At 46.1% G+C, this 18,874-nt stretch overlaps 1 protein-coding gene across 16 annotated transcripts in view; it reads left to right on the top strand.

Annotated features, from left to right (window-relative positions):
* LOC135111698 (oxidation resistance protein 1-like) overlaps positions 1 to 18,874 on the top strand; it is a 207,184-nt gene that overhangs the window by 84,968 nt on the left and 103,342 nt on the right. For 15 of the 16 annotated variants that reach the window (XM_064025323.1, XM_064025321.1, XM_064025311.1 and 12 more), the window contains one exon: positions 1,897 to 2,018. In XM_064025323.1, the coding sequence (XP_063881393.1) occupies positions 1,897 to 2,018 (122 nt within the window). Of the gene's footprint in view, positions 1 to 1,896; positions 2,019 to 5,520; positions 5,711 to 18,874 lie in introns of those variants that run through there. The other variant, XM_064025324.1, reaches the window with a different exon arrangement.

Here is an 18,874-nt window from a genome sequence, read left to right as displayed (position 1 = left end):
AAACCTGGTTCACTGTCCTCTCCTTTCATAAACCAGGCATAAAAAAAATCGAGCTGTCTGTCCTCTTCGTCCCTTCCAAGCCATGCCACAGAAAAACCCTGGTTCCCTATCCGTCTCCTTCCTTCACGTGCTAGACCAAAAGAAGAAAAGGAAGAAAAAAAAGGCCTCTGTCCTTCTTCCTTCACGTGTCTGGCTAAGAAAAGAAAAAAAAAATCTGGTCCTTTATCTTTCTTCCTTCATGTGTCTGACTAAAAGAAAGAAAGGATAAATAAACAAGTTATCTATTATCTCCTTCCTTCACATGTCAGACCAAAAGAAGAAAAGGAAGAAAAAGTTATCTGTCCTCCTTCCTTCACGTACCTGGCCAAGAAAAGAAAAAGAAAAGAAAGAAAAGACCAATTTCTCTGTCCTCCTTCTTTCATGTGCTGGACCAAAAGAAAGAAAAATGAAAGAAACAAGTTATCTATTGTCTTCTTCCCTCATGTACTACGCTCAAAGAAGGAAAAAGAAAGAAAAGGAAGAAAAAGACAAGTCCTCTATCCTCCTTCTCCCATCCTGTGTCGGCCCAAAAGGAGAAGAAAAAGAAGGAAAAGAAAACTCGTTCTCTATCCTCTTCTTTCATCACGGCGGGGCAAAAAACACAGGGTCTTCCGTAGTCCGTGTTTGGTCAGGAAATACCCCCGGTGTGTGCTCGCCTGCCAGCCAATAACTGGGCCTTAAGCTTTTTAAAAGACTCTTCTGATTGGTCAAGAGGAGAAAATGGCGAGCGCTTTATCTATTAAACGAAGAGCTTGACGGAATAGACTCGCCCGACGGAAGTTTCCTTTATCTTAACTCCTCTCTTTTCTTCCCCAATACAGTCGATTTTTCTTCACTAAACAACCGATTTCCTGTGTTAGCCTCGTGTGTGTGTGTGTGTGTGTGTGTGTGTGTGTGTGTGTGTGTGTGTGGTGTGTGTGTGTGTGTGTGTGTGTGTGTGTGTGTGTGTGTGTGTGCACTCGTACCCTTTGGCTGTCTATACACACGCCTCACTGTGGAAATCTTATTCTGTGTAGCTGTATTAAATGGTCACTATTTACTGTTGCTTATTAATATAAAGAGGAACTTGTACCTTGAGCTCCTTACCTGCCTTCTGTGATGTAAGCCTATGTAGGTTGCTTGGTTCTTAATCAACATGTTTTACCAGGTATATCCATTAAAAACCTTCCCCTTATAAAAGTATTACCTGTTCCTTGTTTATCAGTGTTACCTGTTAACCTGTCGTACATCAGTAATTCTCACTGGATTCGTGTTATTCAGTAGCAGTAGTAGTAGTAGTAGTAGTAGTGATAATAGTAGTAGTAGTAAAAGTAATCATTTGGGTAACGAAATTATTCCCACAATTGATACTGGCACGTAAATAAAACAGAATCATACTGTAAACTTGTAGCGCACCACTGTATTGAGCCCGCGCACCAACCATAGCAGTAAGAGATTAAGACCAAACATGTTCTTGCTTTTTTTTTTTTTTTTTTCCTGGCCATTGCAAAACACCACTCAAATTACTCACCTGTTATGCACCAACACCACCACCACCACCACCACCACCACCACCACCCTCTTGTCATTACCGTTAGCCACCCACACCACCACTCCCTCTCATACCTCCACCACCCTCCTCATTGCTCCACCACCACCACCATCACCCTCCTCATATTTTCACCACCATTACCACTCTCCTCATACCTCCACCACCATCACTACCACCCTCCTCATTCCTCCCTCCCCTCCAGCACTATCACTACTACAATCATTTATCAACATTATCCCCCTCCCCCCTACACCACTATTACCTTAACAATATTATCTCCACCACCACCACCACCACCACTACAGCATTCCTCCTCACCTCCTCAGGGGCAAGAGCCGCAGCGTGGACCATTCCATTCACAGCCCCTTCGATCTCGATGTGCTGCGGAAGAAGATCGGAGAGAGGACTGCCTCGGAGCCGTCCAGGGACACCCGCTCGCCCTCCCCAGGTAGGTGACATCGCTGGAAACATTGCCACCTTCGGGATTGGGAATTTTGGGAGTGGGAACTTTGGGAATGGGAATTTCGGTAATGGCAACTTCGGGACTGGAAACTTCGAGACTAGGAACTTTGGGAATGGAAACTTCGAGACTGAGAACTTTAGGAATGGAAACTTCAGGATTGGGGAACTTAAGGACTGGGAACTTTGGGACAGGGAACTTTGGGAATGGGAATTTTGGACTGGGAACTTTGAGACTGGGAACTTCAGGAATGGGAACTTTGGGAATAGGAACTTCGGAAATGGGAACTTCGGGACTGGAAACATCGTGAATGGGAACTTTGGAATGGGAACTTCAGGACTGGGAAGGAAGGACATCAGTAGGACGAGGGCACTACTGGAACGAACTTGTTTAAAAATTAATATATTGAGGAAACAAAGAGAACAATACATTTAGTTTTGCTTAACATGAGAAAAAGAAAGAAGGAAACAGAAGACCAGGCAGTGAGAAGGGAGAACCTAACCTAACCTAACCAGACAATGAGAAGGGAGAACTTAACCTAACCTAACCTAAGAAGACTAAAGAGTGAGAAGGGAGCCACTAACCTAACCTAAATTAAACTAACAGAAGACCAAAGATTGAGAAAGAAGAACCTAACCTAACCTAACCTAACCTAACCTAACCAACATAACATAACGTAACCAAGCAGAGGACCAGAGAGTGAGAAGAGAATGCTTACCTAACCTAACCGTTTCAAAGGCACCACTCCTCACCAACAATTCAACTCGGGGCTCTTTGTGACAGGAGAGCCGCAAGGAAAGAGAAAGAGTGATGGTAATGAAGAATGCCAGTAAGATTATTAGAGACCCTGGTAGTGTCTGACGTAAGGGAAAGTGTAGCAAAGGAAAGGAGCGGTCTAGCAGGATTCTCAAGGATTCAAGAGACACAGGACAGGGAAATAAGAGCTATGGGAGGAAGTGTCTCTGTAAGGATTTTTAAGGGCACTGGGGAATACAAGAGGAAGTAGCAAGAGTAACAGGGATAATGATGAAGGAGAAAGTAGGCAAAGATAACGAAGAGAGAAGAGGGATGATGATAATGAAGGAGAGAGGAGCACAAATTATGATGGAGAGAGGAGGAATGATGATGATAATATAATGATGCTGAAGGAGAGAGAGAGTAGCAAGGATGATGATGAAGGAGAGAGAGTAGCAAGGATGATGATGGATGGAGTTGTAAGATGATGATGAAAATAGGACCAAGGATGATGAAGGAGAGAGAGAGGCAAGGATAATGGAGAGAATAAAGGATAATAATGATGGAGAGGAATAAAGATGATAATAACCGGGAAAGTACGGTGATAAAAAGGGAAAAATGAGGGGAAACACGTGGAGGCAACAAAATGACCTCAGTATGGCTCTTGACTCTTAAGGACTGAAGACCAAATTGGAAGGGGAAAAAAAAAAAAACTAGCGAGGGGAAGAGAAGGAATGATGGCTAAGGGAAAAAGAAATTGAAAGGAAAGGCGTTAATAGGAAGGAGGGGACTCGGTAGGACTCGTAAGGACTCTGGGGACCGAGGCGGAAGAGGGAGAAAGTAGCGAGGGAAGGGAAGGAATGATGACGAAGGGGGGAAAGTTGAAGAGAAAGGCGCTGAGGTAAATGGGACGAGGGTTATGGCTGGTAAAGATGGGAATTTACGAGGCGCTTGCAGCAAGACACAAAGTTTACGTGTTAATTTGTATTGGTCCACGCTACAAGGAAGAGAAAACGGTTGCCAGTCCATTTTCTTTGCCAGGTTGTGAGGTGTAACGTAAGTATTTTTATTGCCCTCCCCCGTGACGATTTGTTTACGTAAGGTCGTTCTTTCGTTAAGCTTCCGTATGGTTGTATTGATGTTAGTTTGCAATGTGAGGGAAGACACGAGGGCAGTATTTTGTCTGGCTGGCGTGTTTTGACTCCGTATTTTTATGGCCAGTAGTGGTGGTGGTGGTGGTGGTGAACTCAGCTTTAAGAGACTCACGGAAGGCTTAAAGTTACCTTTCATTTCTCTCTCTCTCTCTCTCTCTCTCTCTCTCTCTCTCTCTCTCTCCTCTCTCTCTCTCTCCTCTCTCTCTCTCTCTCTCTCTCTCTCGTACGATCAACATTAAATTAGGATTTTTCCGGAGTGAGAGAGAGAGAGAGAGAGAGAGAGAGAGAGAGAGGAGAGAGAGAGAGAGAGAGAGAGAGAGAGAGAGAGAGAGAGAGAGCACGTTGGTAACCGGAACTAAGGCCGTGAAGGGCGAAGGGTGATTCCTTGAAATATTATCCTAAATCTCTCTCTCTCTCTCTCTCTCTCTCTCTCTCTCTCTCTCTCCTCTCTCTCTCTCTCTCTCTCTCTCTCTCTCTAACAATTTTCCTTCTCCCTTGTACTTCTTTTTCTTTTATGATGCGTGGGATGTGTCTTTAATACTAATGTGTGTGTGTGTGTGTGTGTGTGTGTGTGTGTGTGTGTGTGTGTGTGTGTGTGTGTGTGTGTGTGTGTGTGTGTGTGTATGTGTGCATGGCGTGGCTGGAATGGTTTTTGCGTGTTTGTCTCGTCTGGTTCGTGTGTGGTGGAGAATGATGCGTCATTGGCGTGCGTGGCGTGTGCTGTGCTTCCTGGGTGTCGATTGCAGGGTTGGGCGCGAGATGGACTGTCCTATAAAAAGAAATGATATTGAACTGATGCATGGCGCCGTGAGTGCGTTTGTTATGTCCCTGGGGAAGCGTGATCTCCCCTCACGTCTCTCCCCCCGCCGTGGTCGAGGGCATACTGGCACTGGTAGTGAAGTGCGCCTGGGCCTTTCTCGTTCCAGCTTCCCCCTCACCTTTGCCACCTTCCCTCACTCCTCTTGCCAGCTCCTTCATTTCCCTCTCCTCCTCCTATGCTTACCTCCAGCTGGGCTCCTCCTCTCTCTGTGTCACTCGCAGGTGAGGCTGGGAACACCTATTCTTCCGTGGAGATATTTACCTACTTCGTCAATCTCTATTGATCTCGGAGGAATGTACTACAGCGCCACGTGAGTCCGGCGGCCACGGAGGGAACCACAGGCTATCGTTGGCCGCTCTCCTGAGGCTGTGAAGGCTGTGGTCACTAATTTCTGTCTTCACGGAGTACCGAACGCTCTGGAAAATGTTGACGTTGCGCAGAGACACACTAAGGCCGTCACATCTCTCGGCGGTGAGGGCAGCACGTTCCCCGCCCGCCCGCTCGCCGCTCCTATAAACAATAACCGGCAACTCGCGCCCTTCCTTCACGTGACACAGCATTCCGTGTGGTGATATTACCTGCCCCAGCCAGCCCTGGCGCCCTGCAGCCCTGTGGCCCGGTCTGCTGAAGACTCTGCCTGGCCTGGGGTGAGTGTCGGGGAGGCGTGAGGTGTGCCAGGAGTGAGGAGAAATGTGTGAAGGTGTGCAGGTGGCGGCGTGTGGCAGGCGCGGCAGAGGTGCTGCGAGGGGTCGGCTGGAACATCTGGTCGGTTGATGTTGACTGGCGGCGGTGAAGTGCTGCCCGGGTGTTCCTCCTCCGTGTTCCGCGCCCTGGCCGCCGATCCGCCCCCTCCCATGGGTGGCTCCCGCGCCTAGGTCCTGTGCCCGCTCTCCAGGAGGACCAGCCATCCACGGACATCATGTTCACAGCCCTCAGACATTCGCTCTCCGGAGATCTCAAGTTGAAGATAGGTGAGTAGGGGCCGCGGCCCTGGGAGGGAGGGGAGGCGAGGGGTCGATCAGGTGAGCGGTTGTAAGGTGACAGGTTGGTTTCCTTCAGACGTCGAGCACAAATTTCCTCGCGCCGTAGGTGTCCTCGCAGGAGAAAGGGACATCCCCGCTCTCCATCCTGGTTTCCGGGAAAGGAGGTAGTGGTGGTGGTGCTGGTTGTGGCGTCCATATGTGTGGCGTATCAAGTGTCTCTTCGTATGACGCAGAAGCCCTCGGACACACACACATGCCTTCCCGACACGCTGGCCGCGGCAATGCGATGCTCGCCCGGCCCCCGTGGCACCCACGTTACAATTAATCAAAGTTACTATGAAGGGAAAAAAGTTTGAAGTACGTTCCTGCGTGTCCAGCTGAGGCGGGTCACGGCTGAGGTATGGAGTGCTGGCAGCGGAATACTCGGGAACAATGTGTGGTGACAGCAGTCTGGCGGCTATGGCACTGAAATGCGAAAGAAATAATTATTTATACTTCGAAAGAGAGGAACGGGGAGTCGAGATATCCACCGAGAAGGGTCACTGGTGGGAGGTCAGGTCAGGTCAGAGGGGAGCAGGGCGCGAAACTGTTGACACGTCCAGCATCTGAGTCATGGCTTGGGCGTGTGCCGAGGAACCACCTGGACACCGCACACAAGACGAAGTGCAAGAATCCTCACGTTCATATGATTGCTGCCTCACTATTGTAGACTCCCTAAAGAACAGCTACACAAGGCTACTGTTTTCGTGTCCTGGGGCGGGAACGCGGGGCGGGGCACATGGTGGGGTACAGAACGTAATTGGGTCAAAACATATGTCATACTCGGCGATTAGTAGACTTAAGCTGGATATATGCACAGCGTGAGCCTACCCCGATCAATGAACGCATAAAACACCGGATATTGTTGTATTTGGCTCCTGTGAAGTTTACGAGATTTTTTTGATACGGAAGCAGGCGTGGTTATGGCGATGATACCAGTGATGGAGGAGGAAGTTACAGTGGGAGCTGTGGTAATAGTAATAGCACCGGCGTGGCATTAGTAAGAGCGGTAGTAGTTGTGATAGTAGTAGTAGTAGTAGTAGTAGTTGTTGTAGTAAAACATGAACAAGAAGAACAAGAATTATTAGTGGTAAAAGTAGCAGTAGTAGTAGTAGTAGTAATAGTAGTAGTAGTAGTAGTAGTAGTAGTAGTAGTAGTAGTACGTAGTAGTAGTAGTAGTAGTAGGCATTGTGAAGTTGGTGTAGGTTGTGGTGATGGTGTGGTGTTAGTGGTGTGGGTGGTGGTGATGGCAGTGGTGGAAGAATTAAGAAAAAAAAAATTGCCATAAAAATAACGAAGACAACAACAGTAAAATCTGTAATAGTATTAGTATCAGTAGTAGTAATAGTAGTAGTAGTAGTATTAGAAGTAATAGCAGTAATAGTAGCAGTAGTAGTAGTAGTAGTAGTAGTAGTAGTAGTAGTAGTAGTAGTAGTAGTAGTAGTAGTGGCAGTAGTAGTAGTGGTGGTGGTAGTGTCAGAGATGGCAAAATTTAAAAACTTGTCCATACGCTATCAATCTCCACTGTTATAATTTCGCTCTTGCACGCCCTTGAGTCTACACAGAGAGAGTGCACGCCCTTATACCCTGGACAAAGGCGTCACTGTACATGGAAGTTAGCACACTTGCTTCTAGAGTCTCGCCAGCTATCATATCGACCAAGCAGTAAGGCTGAAGGAACAGCTGGCCACGATGTGCACAGTTTGCCTCCGCCTGTACTCGAATGTGACCCGGAGAGATTGTACTGACTGCTATGTGTACGAGGGAGGGTAGTGAGTCTTGTTGATACTGGTGATGATAAGAATGTTAAAGATGATACGCTGGTCAGTTTGAAAGGGATGGCAGATGAAGAGTTGGCTACTTTGCTTCCTTTTGTTTTTATTTATCTTTCTCATCAGCCATTACCTTTCCTTGTGCAAGAAGGTTTGCTGGCTAGAGAAAAAAATAGGGGAAAAAGTCTGTTTAATTGCCTTTCCAGAAAAAAAAAAAAAAAAATAGGTAGGAGCGATCGTATCCAGCCACGTTTAATGATGATAATGTAGTAGTAGTAGTAGCAATAGTAGTAGTAGTAGTAGTTTTGTTGTTTTTCTTACTGTTGTTGTAGTAGTAGTAACAACAGCAACAACAACAACAACAACAACAACAACAACAACAACAACAACAACAATCGTTTGTTACCCCCACGCTCCGTCATGCAATATTTACGTCCCGCTGTCTTAATCCTATCGGTCCGTCTGGCGCCAGGAAGGGAGGGGCAGAAACACCAGCAGGACCACTAATAAAACCACACCCCGGCCCCTCGCACGACCCCCATTACCAGAGTCGTTACGGTAAAACATCCTACGTTAAGAAATAATAAAAAAGTGGCTGGGTTGATGACGGCCATTGAAGAGGGCGGGGTGCGTGATTTAGGGGAAGATATAGGCAGCACACGACACTGGTGGTGGTGGTGGTGGTGGTGGTGGTGGTGGTGGTGGTGGTGGTGGTGATGGTCTTGGGTTATGGAAGTGATGAGTGTGGTGACAGGACGGGAGTTTGGGTCCGTCTAGGGTCAAGGTCACTGCCTGCGAACAAACACACACACACACACACACACACACACACACACACACACACACACACACACACACACACACACACACACCCACACACACACACACACACACACACACACACACACACACACACACACTGGAAACGTGTCTGGAAATGTATTACTTTGCGTCAGTCGTCATATTGCGCGTTGAAGCGAGTGAAGGTGTGTGTGTGTGTGTGTGTGTGTGTGTGTGTGTGTGTGTGTGTGTGTGTGTGTGTGTGTGTGTGTGTGTGTGTTTTTGTGTGTGTGTGGACGGTGGTTAGCTGTGCATGTATACAGGGTGTAACACGAGTTTCTGTGGTTATTGCTGGAGGTGAAAGTACATGTTACTCTTAGTGGAAAATGTCCTATGCACAAATGCATTTTGAGTCTTTGTATAGCAGTGTTGAGAAAGTCAAATGTTGACGGGCGACAGATAGAAAGGCCGGGTAAGTGTGTAATATTGCTGTCAGTTTTTTTTTCTCAAAATTATCTAATACAATCTAAACGTATTCACTGCTAGTATCTTGGCGGGAGACTACATGTGATTAACTAACGCTTACCTAATTTGTTCCTAGCATCGCTCCTTTCCCTCCCTTCCCTGGCAGGCGTGGTGCCACGTACCTTATTATTTTATTTTTCGTTAATTACAGCCATACTATCATTGTGTAATGCTTATGGGTAATCACCCGTCCATTAATAACACTCGTCTCGTCATGGGATGCTGTAAAACTCCAAAACTTGTAGAAATCATGAATCATTCACAATTTCACCAAGAGACATCCACGTCAACACATCCCGCCATGGATACCCCGCCCGGCCCGGCTGTTGTATCTCGCCAGCCCACACTTGAAGTTCCAAACACGACAAAACAACGCCTCAGAATTCATATGTGCACAGAACATTTTCGACTTAGAATAATATCATCTTTCACCACAAGCAGTGTCCGCAGAAACTCGTGTTACACCCTGTATACGCGTAGGAGTGATTTATGACTTGAGGGCTGTGTGTGTGGTGGGGGGGAGGAGCGTGGAGGGTGTGGGGGCGCGTGACAGGATGGTATATGGGAGTAATTTAGCGGTGTTTGAGTGTGGCTGCATGGTGATGATGGCGTGTTGCGGGGAATACTGTGTTGCAGGGCGGTGATCACTCTGGTGTTGAGGCGCCAAGGTCTTGTCATAAGTATGTAGGCGAGGCGGTGACACTTATTTACCTCCTTGTGTTTATTTATTGCGTCAAGCTGGTAATGGTGTTTTGATAATGCTGCTTCCTGATTGGTCTTTTTACGTTAGGATTTAATAGTGGTGGTGGTGGTGGTGATTGTGATGGTAGTGAAGGTGAAGAGGGCGAAGTGCAAGTGAGAGTTGATTTGTCACCACCATCACACTCTCCCTCACTCTTTCTCCTTCTCTCCCTCCTCTTCTCCTTCCTCACTTCATCAAGGAATCAATAAGAATGAAATGAATCTGAATAATTTTTGCAATCGCTGTCTTTCCCAAACTCCCTTGTGCCTTGTGTCCTTGTGTGTGTGTGTGTGTGTGTGTGTGTGTGTGTGTGTGTGTGTGTGTGTGTGTGTGTGTGTGTGTGTGTGTGTGTGTTTCTTTGTTTGTGTCTGTATATTTTCCTTGCATCGATGTGCCTTCCTGTCCGTCTGTTCGTTAGTCATTCTCCCTCTCCTCCCTCTCTTCCTCTCCCTTACTCCCCTTCACCTCCGTCCCTAAACCTTCCCCCACTAGACTCATATTATGATTGCATTTCGGCCAGGCATTTTAGGCTTGGCAATATTTCAAGGGTAAACAAAGAGACGTGTGAAAGGTAAGTAGCAACTCCCAGGGGGGTGAAGGACCATGAGAAAGTGAAACGCGGCTCTGTCTTCCTTGGAGTTTATGTAAAGGCAGAGAGACGTAGAGTTTACATAAAGCACGAGAGACTATGGGAAGGAGAAATGTGGGAAGGCAGATGGATTTGTGTGTGCGTGGGATGTGTGGGGAGGGTGTTGTGTTGGCGAGTTGGTAGTGGTGGTAGTGGTAGTAGTTTTAGTAGTGGTGGTGGTTGTGATAGTGGTGGTGGTGGTGGTGGGTGGGCAGGTGGAGTAGATGGCTATTGATTACGCCTCTCAAGTCAGCCACTGTTGCCTCCTCCCATGTTGGTGGTGGTGGTGGTGTATGTTAGATGTATTGTGGTGTGGTATGTGGGATGTGGAGTAATGTGTGTGTGTGTGTGTGTGTGTGTGTGTGTGTGTGTGTGTGTGTGTGTGTGTGTGTGTGTGTGTGTGTGTGTGTGTTTGTGTGTTTGTCGCATTGTGGAGGTGGAAGTATGGTGGTGTTGGTAACAGTAGGTGGAGGAGGAGATTGTCAAGACGAGGATGACGTTGTCAGGTTGTGGTTTGTGTGTGTGGTGATTGTGGTGGTGGTGGTGGTGGTAGTGATTGGGGAGTGAGGGGGTGAGGGGGATTGTTTAGGGATGCGTGGGTGATGAGAGAGCATGGCTGAGGAGGAGGAGGAGGAGGAGGAGGAGGAGGAGGAGGAGGAGGAGGACTGCAACATATCTTTCCTCTTCAGGCTGGAAAGTTTCAGGATATGATGCAACAAACTTTGATGAGTTGGTTAATCAGAGCCTTACTCCTCTTCTTCTTCCTCCTCCTCCTCCTCCTCCTCCTCCTCCTCCTCCTCCTCCTCCTCCTCCTCCTCCTCCTCCTCCTCCTCCTCCTCCTCCTCCTCCTCCTCCTCCATTCTCATTATCTAGCCACCTCATCCCTTCCTCTTCTATTCTTCCATTCTGCCGTTCTCTCCTGATCTTCCATTATTCCAGTCTTATTTTCATATTGCTTTCATTCCTCCTCTTTTGCTCCTACGTTTTCCATTCTTATATTTTCCTTTAACCCATTTATTCCTCTTCCTCCTCCTCCTCCTCCTCCACATCTTCCTCCCACTCCTCCAATAACCCTTTGTCACGCCACGTTGGTCACCTGTTGTCACGTATAATTAATTAGTGTTGCTTCACCTGTGATGGGAAGGAGGATGGATGGACTCAGGCGATTTGGCCGAAATAGCGTTTGTATGAAGGAGAGGGAAAATGAGAGAGAGAGAGAGAGAGAGAGAGAGAGAGAGAGAGAGAGAGAGAGAGAGAGAGAGAGAGAGAGAGAGAGAGAGGGGAGGGGGAGATGAGCCAGGTGTGTGAGTAAGGAAGGAAGCGAGGGAGGGAGGAAAACGGGAGGAAGGGGAAGGAAGGGATGGAGTTTTCCAGGAAGTGGCTGAACCTAACACATTGATTACTCGGTGTTGGAGAGAGAGAGAGAGAGAGAGAGAGAGAGAGAGAGAGAGAGAGAGAGAGAGAGAGAGAGAGAGAGAGATGGGGGGGAGAATCCTATGGGAACTAGTAACGCAAATTACGAGAACAGACCGGCCGGTATACACACACACACACACACACACACACACACACACACACACACACACACACACACACACACACACACACACACACACACACACACACACACACACACACACACACACACACACACACACACTTGGGGATCCTGTGTGTCGCGAGTCGTGAACAAACACACAAGGAAAACATCACAAACATCACAGAGACAAAGATCTCCCAAGGGCGCCTCCAGTTCTCACAGGGGGCGGCGGCGTGGAGGCGGCGGTGAAGGAGACAAGGGAACACGCTGACGGGGCCGGGGAGGTCGTGGTGGCGAGATATTGTGGAGGTAGAAGAACAGGAAAAAGAAAGAAGAGGAAAAACGAAGATACAGGGAAGGTTGAAGATAAATAAGGGAAGGGGTAGAATAATTTAGGAAGATTGAACAGAAAAAAAAGGAAGAAGAAGAGAAACGAAGATACACTGAACGTAAACAAAAGGAATAGAAAGGATACAAGAATGTTGGAGGATTGAAGTACAGAAAAAAAGAAGAGGATAAAAGAAGATATAGTGAAGGATGAAGATAAGGAAGGGAAAGGGGAGAGGAAAGCTGGAGAATTGACGTACAAGAAAAAGAAGAGGGGAAACGAAGATACACTGAAGGGTGAAGATAAAGAAAGAAAAGGAAAGATAAAAAGAAAGCTGTATACGAATGAAGTACAGAGAAAAAAGAAGAGAAGAAATTAAAATACTGTAAAGGGAATAGAAAGAAGAAGAAAGAAGAAGAGGAAGAAGGAATAAGGGAAATAAAGAAAAATATGTAGGATTGAAGTACAGAAAAAAAAAGAGAAACAAAAATACTATAAAAAGAATAGACAAGAAAAGAAAAAGGAAAGATTAAAAAAAATATTAGGATTGAAGGACAGAAAAAGAGGAGAAACAAAGATGGCATAGAGAAAACAAGGAAAAGGGGAAGACAAAAAAAATGTATAGATAGATAAAGTTTATATAACGGAACTGGAGCGAAAAAAAAAATAGGGAGAAGAGAAATAAAAGATACTATGACTGGAAAAAATAAGGAAAAGAGAAAAGGAAGAGAAAAACTGTATAAGGAAGAGGAGATTGGAGGACTGGAATAGAGAAGAAAGGAAGGGAGATAAATAAAGACACTGTAATGGGAAGAGATACGAAATGATAAGGGAAATTATAAACTGTATTAACAGAGAGAAAGAAGAAGACGGAGAGAAGAAACAATAATTATGTAATAGGAAAAGATAAAAGAAAATGGAAAAGGGAAGATGAAGAGTGCATAGGCAGAAGTTTGGAAGACTGAAGTGAGAAAAAAAGGGAGGTAGAAAAAACGAAATACTATCATAGGAAAAATATACGAAATGGTATAGGGAATAAGATAACACTTGTATAGGCAGAATAAGGTTGCTGGAGAAATAAACAGGAAAAAAAGAGAGGAAAAAAATATACTGTGATAGGTAAAGATAAGAAAGGAAAAAAGGGAGGTAAAAACTAAAGTGTAGAGAGAAAAAAAGACGAAAAACAAAGATACAGTAATAGAGAAAAGATAAGGAAGAGAAAAAAGAATAAGAAATGTATAGGAAGAATGCTGGAGAAGAGATAAAGACGAAAGAGAGTAAAGGTGTTTGGGGAGAAAAAATAGGGGAGATGAAAGGAAGAGAGGGAGGAAGAGGCAAGGGACAGGGGGTTAGGGGCGAAAAGAAACAATAGGGGGAGGAGGAGAGAGTGGAGGTGACAGGGAGGATGAAAGGAAGGGAGATGGGGACACGGCTGGAGTTGGAAGAAAAGGGAGGAGATGAAAACTAAGAAGAGATAGGAGGCTTCGAGAGAGAGAGAGAGAGAGAGAGAGAGAGAGAGAGAGAGAGAGAGAGAGAGAGAGAGAGAGAGAGAGAGAGAGAGAGCATGCAAGGAGAGGGTTAGAACGAAGAAATAGAAGAGGTTAGGAGGGGATAGAAGAGGAATGAAAGCGGAGGAGAGGAGAAGAATAAAGGAGAGGAGAGGAAATACAGCAGAACACGTGGAAGGGGAGATGTGGATATAAAGACAGATAGGAGAGGAGAGGAAATGAGATAAAGGAGAGGATATGGAAGAAGAGGGAAAAGGAGAGATAAGCAGAGGGGAGAGAGAAACAGAGAGAGAGAGAGAGAGAGAGAGAGAGAGAGAGAGAGAGAGAGAGAGAGAGAGAGAGAGAGAGAGAGAGAGAGAGAGAGAGAATGGCCTTTTATTTCAGCCTCTCCTTCTCGGCGACTCCCCCGGCAGGAGAAATGAGGCCACCTGTTTGCCTGGGTTAGGAAGGACAGGTAGGAGGAGGAGGAGGAGGAGAACAAGAAGAACAAGAGGAGGGGGAGGAGATGGAGGAGGAGCAGAAGGGATTGAAAGAAAGACAGAAGAGGGGAAGGAGGTGTGTGTGTGTGTGTGTGTGTGTGTGTGTGTGTGTGTGTGTGTGTGTGTGTGTGTGTGTGTGTGTGTGTGTGTGTGTGTGTGTAAGAGAGAGAAAGAGAGAGAGAGAGAGAAAAGAGGGTGCAGGCATAAGAGGAGAGAATAAGGAAGCGGAGGAGGAAGGATAGCTGAAGGTAAAAGAGGATAAGGAGAGATTGGGAAAGGAAGGAAGGACAAAAGAGAGAAAGGAAGAGAACAAGAATTAGGAAAAGGATAAGAGGAGATTGCAAGAAAGACGGGAAGGAGGAAAGAGGAAGACAAGAATTAGTGGAGACTGGGGGGAAAAAAGCTAGAGAGAGAGAGAGAGAGAGAGAGAGAGAGAGAGTTCAGCATATCCCAGGAGGTCAGATGGCGAGGAATCCTGGAGGTAACAAGACCAACCCCTTCCCTTCCCTTCCTTTCCCTTCCCTTCCCTTTCCCTTCCCTTCTCCTTTCCTGCCCCTTCCCTGCCCCGCCCCGCCCCGCCTCGCCTGGTTTTCCTTGGCCTCCCCGACCTTCCTCTTCCATCTTGGCCGCCCCGTGACCACTCTTCCAGTCTCTCCTTTCCCTCCTCCCTCATTCCTTTTTCCTCCTTCCTTTTTCTAGGGTTCGCTGTTAAGACCAGGATTTGTGAAGCGTTCTTAAGATTAATGATGTTGATAGTGATGCTGATGATGATGATAATTATTGTTGTTGTTATTATTATTATTATTATTATTATTATTATTATTGTTGTTGTTGTTGTTGTTGTTGTTGTTGTTGTTGTTGTGATTGTGATGCTACTACTACTACTGTTAGGCACTGCTGTTTTTCTATTCATGCCTATCAATGAGCGGCGAACTGCACCATCAAACACAACAGGAACAGAAATTATAACAACAATAATAATAGGACGAAGAAACCTTATAACAGTACAAAAAAAAAAAAAAAAAAAATCGTAAAAACACCGACATCCTTTCTAATAATAGTACCTGAAAACAACACAGCCGGAACAACAAACGCCCAGTCGGCAGTGAGACCCTTGGCGCGCTCCTCTCCCTTATTTATATCCGTGTCAGGTGGCGGTCGTCGTGTCATCCAATTTAACGGTGCGTCCAGCCAGGAGCAGCAGGAGCAGCAGTGTGGGGCTTCAACTTCTCCTCTCAGTAGTATTCCAGCACCGCCGCCGCCAGCAGTGTGATAAGGACGTGAGGGCGTCGAGGCGAGGGAGAGGACAGGGGCATCTTGGCGTGGCGGAAAAGGGGTACGACTCTTGTGTCTTGTGAGGGGGAGTGAGAGGCAAGGACGGGACGTGTGGCCGGGCTGGGGAAAGGAACACAAAGGAAGACTGAATAGTGATTTGTTTGGTTGGTCTCCACGAGGCTGTTTGTGATGAAATTCAAAGTAAGAGGAGTGTGTAGGGTAGGGGATAGACAGACAGACAGAGAGAGAGAGAGAGAGAGAGAGAGAGAGAGAGAGAGAGAGAGAGAGAGAGAGAGAGAGAGAGAGAGAGAGAGAGAGAGAGAGAGAGGTGTATGGTCCCTTTAAAATGGTGTACTCTTGTTAATATAAATTGGTCCGAAAGCCACATTGGCATTAAGGCTCGTTTTGGCCTGACAGCGGCTTTTTTTTATATGTATTTATTTGTTTATTTATTTACTATTTTGTTTATTTATTTATTCGTTTATTAATTAATTCAGTTTTTGTAACGCAGCCAGTTTAAAGTTTGGATGTATTTTTTCCCCGTTATAGACTTTTTTTTGTCTTTTAGTAGAGAAAGGCTTTAGGTTATAATTAAATACGCTTTCAAACACACACACACACACACACACACACACACACACACACACACACACACACACACACACACACACACACACACACACACACACACACACACACACACACACGGACACACATGTGAGAGACCTTAGAAGAAAAGACTGTTCTACTTACACGGGTTATAATTATACCCTCGTGTGTGTGTGTGTGTGTGTGTGTGTGTGTGTGTGTGTGTGTGTGTGTGTGGTGGATGTTGGTGTTTGCCCATCATATGTAACCCATCTCGCCCCTCAGTCTGACCTTGACCCCGGTGTGACCTCGCTTATAATATTGAAAGTAAGATCGATTGCCGAGTTGATAGACGCACGTGGTTGGTGGAAGGAGGGAAGGGGAGGGTCTTAAGAGGCTATCTGGGCAGGTGATTGGTTGTCTGGCTTGAAGAGGCGGGGCTTAACCACCTCTGAGCTCCTTCATTCTATTGGTTGTGGATCAGCTGACCAACTATGACGTCACTGGAAGGGAAGGAGGGAGTGGGGGAGGAAGGGAAATGGGGGGTACATGGGGGTACGGAGGGAAGGCTAAATTTCCCTTCTCTTTCCCTTCTCGGCAACTGAAAAAATGTTCGTTACATGAATAAAATTTGTTGGTCCGCTTTTTTCCCGTGTAAGTGGTCTCTCTCTCTCTCTCTCTCTCTCTCTCTCTCTCTCTCTCTCTCTCTCTCTCTCTCTCTCTCTCTCTCTCTCTCTCTCTCTCTCTCTCTCTCTCTCTCTCTTTCTTTTTTGTGTTGCCTTAATGGTGCATCTTTAATTTATTGGTGAAGCTTTAAGTGTTCGCGTTAGCATCATTGCACTCCATCACCTCCACCACCCCCACCAGTAATTGCCCTCCCCGACCACCTCCCAGGAACCCCCAGCACCCCCACCACAGTACTCTCCCCAACACCGCCTGGCCCTTTCCATTACACCGACCCACAACCCCGAAGCATCCCCACCATTAATTTCCGCTCCCCACCATCACCCATTCACCCCCACTACACTCTCCACCTCTATTATCACCTATTAACCTATTAGCCCCCACTGTGGTTTTCTATCCCCTCACCATTGATCAGTTCACCACCATCAATTGTAACTGTCATTAATTCTCTTCACTAACTGTCCCCAACAATAATTACATAGTGCTATTTCAAACCTCCCTGTTATTCCTACCATTAAGTCTACCATATCCCCCGAATTAACTAACCTAACCTAAAGTAATCTAACCTAATCTAACCTAACCTAACCTAAACTAACCTAACCTAACCTAAAGTAATCTAACCTAATCTAACCTAACCTAACCTAAACTAACCTAAACTAACCTAACCTAACCTAACCTAATCTAACCTAACCTAACCTAACCTAAACTATCATAACTTAGCATAACAAAACCTAACCTAACCTAATCTAACCTAAACTAAACTAACCCAATCTAACCGAACCTAACTTAATCTAACCTAACTTACCATAAACCCAGCACCGCCTCACCCCTTCCCCATGTCTCTACTATTCTCTTCATCGTCTTCGTCTTCATCTACTATTCAGCAGGAAACGTTATCCTCTCCACCATCTATTTCCTTCTATTTTTGCTATCTTATCACTTCCCTATTCAAAAAAAAAAAAAAGGTTAGAAAATAGACCTACATGTGGCATTGCCTGTACTATATATATAAAACACGCCTACTTATTTCCAACTTTCATTCCCATCCATAAATTTGACTCTAATCTTCTTTTAAATTTCCCTATTGACTCGGGCCTAACAACGTGATTACTGAGTCCATTCCACTGAGTCCACCCCCTGGCCGTGTCTTTGATGCTCCACCCCACACCAGGGAACTCCATCCACATCCGTTACGCAACCCACCTTTCTCCCCTCCATTCACTTAACCCAGTCTTACCTACCCAGTCCACTTTGTTCACTATCACTATAAATCTTCCACCATCCTCCTCTATCTCCACCACACCCTATCTGGTCCACCACTCCACCATGCCTCCTTATCATCCCCACCCTCCGTGCCTCCCACTCACCAATCACCACCACTCCAGCAGCCGCCTCTCAGCTGACGGGGCCCAATCAGCGCGTGTCATTTCAGCTGTGAGGGCCAATAACAGGAGGGTTAAGGTTCCGGTCGAGCACTGGGACAAACGTGTTGGATCGTTTTATAAGGAATCTGATCCTCTTTGCCCGTCACGTCTTCAAAGGGGATTTCAGGAATGTCTGTGTGTGTGTGTGTGTGTATGTGTATGTATGTGTGTGTGTGTGTGTGTGTGTGTGTGTGTGTGTGTGTGTGTGTGTGTGTGTGTGTGTGTGTGTGTGTGTGTGTGTGTGTGTGTGTGTGTGTATGTATGTGCAGGAATGCATGGGGTGTTATGTACGTATGTGAATGTTTTTGGCTTCGTGATGACTTACTAAAATTGTGGCTTCCGTGTGTGTGTGTGTGTGTGTGTGTGTGTGTGTGTGTGTGTGAGAGAGAGAGAGAGAGAGAGAGAGAGAGAGAGAGAGAGAGAGAGAGAGAGAGAGAGAGAGAGAGAGAGAGAGAGAGAGAAACTAAGAACGAAAAGATGAGGTAACGAAGTAAAAGGGAACCGAAGGTTTGGAACAAGAAGAGAGACAGGAGGAAGAGAAGTGAGTGGAGACTAAGAAGAAGAAATAGGAAGACAGAGGGAGAAGGGAGGAAAAGAGCGGAAGGAAAAGAGAGGAAGGAGTAGAAAATGGAGAAAATACAGGCATCTTACTTCACCATTACTCCTTTCCTCTCCTCCATTCGTCTTGCATTTCCCTTCCTTTACCACCTTTTTTTTTATTATTTTTTCCACCCTCTCCCTGTTTCCCATTTTCCATAAAGTCTTCTACAAGTTTAGGTAAGGCGCATATATTTCACTCTTGGCTTATTACGGAGAGAAGGAGCCTTATAATATTTGTAA

This window comes from Scylla paramamosain, chromosome 22 (genome assembly GCF_035594125.1).
Source record: "Scylla paramamosain isolate STU-SP2022 chromosome 22, ASM3559412v1, whole genome shotgun sequence".
Lineage (NCBI taxonomy): Eukaryota > Metazoa > Arthropoda > Malacostraca > Decapoda > Portunidae > Scylla > Scylla paramamosain.
This window is presented reverse-complemented; position numbering and strand designations above follow the sequence as displayed.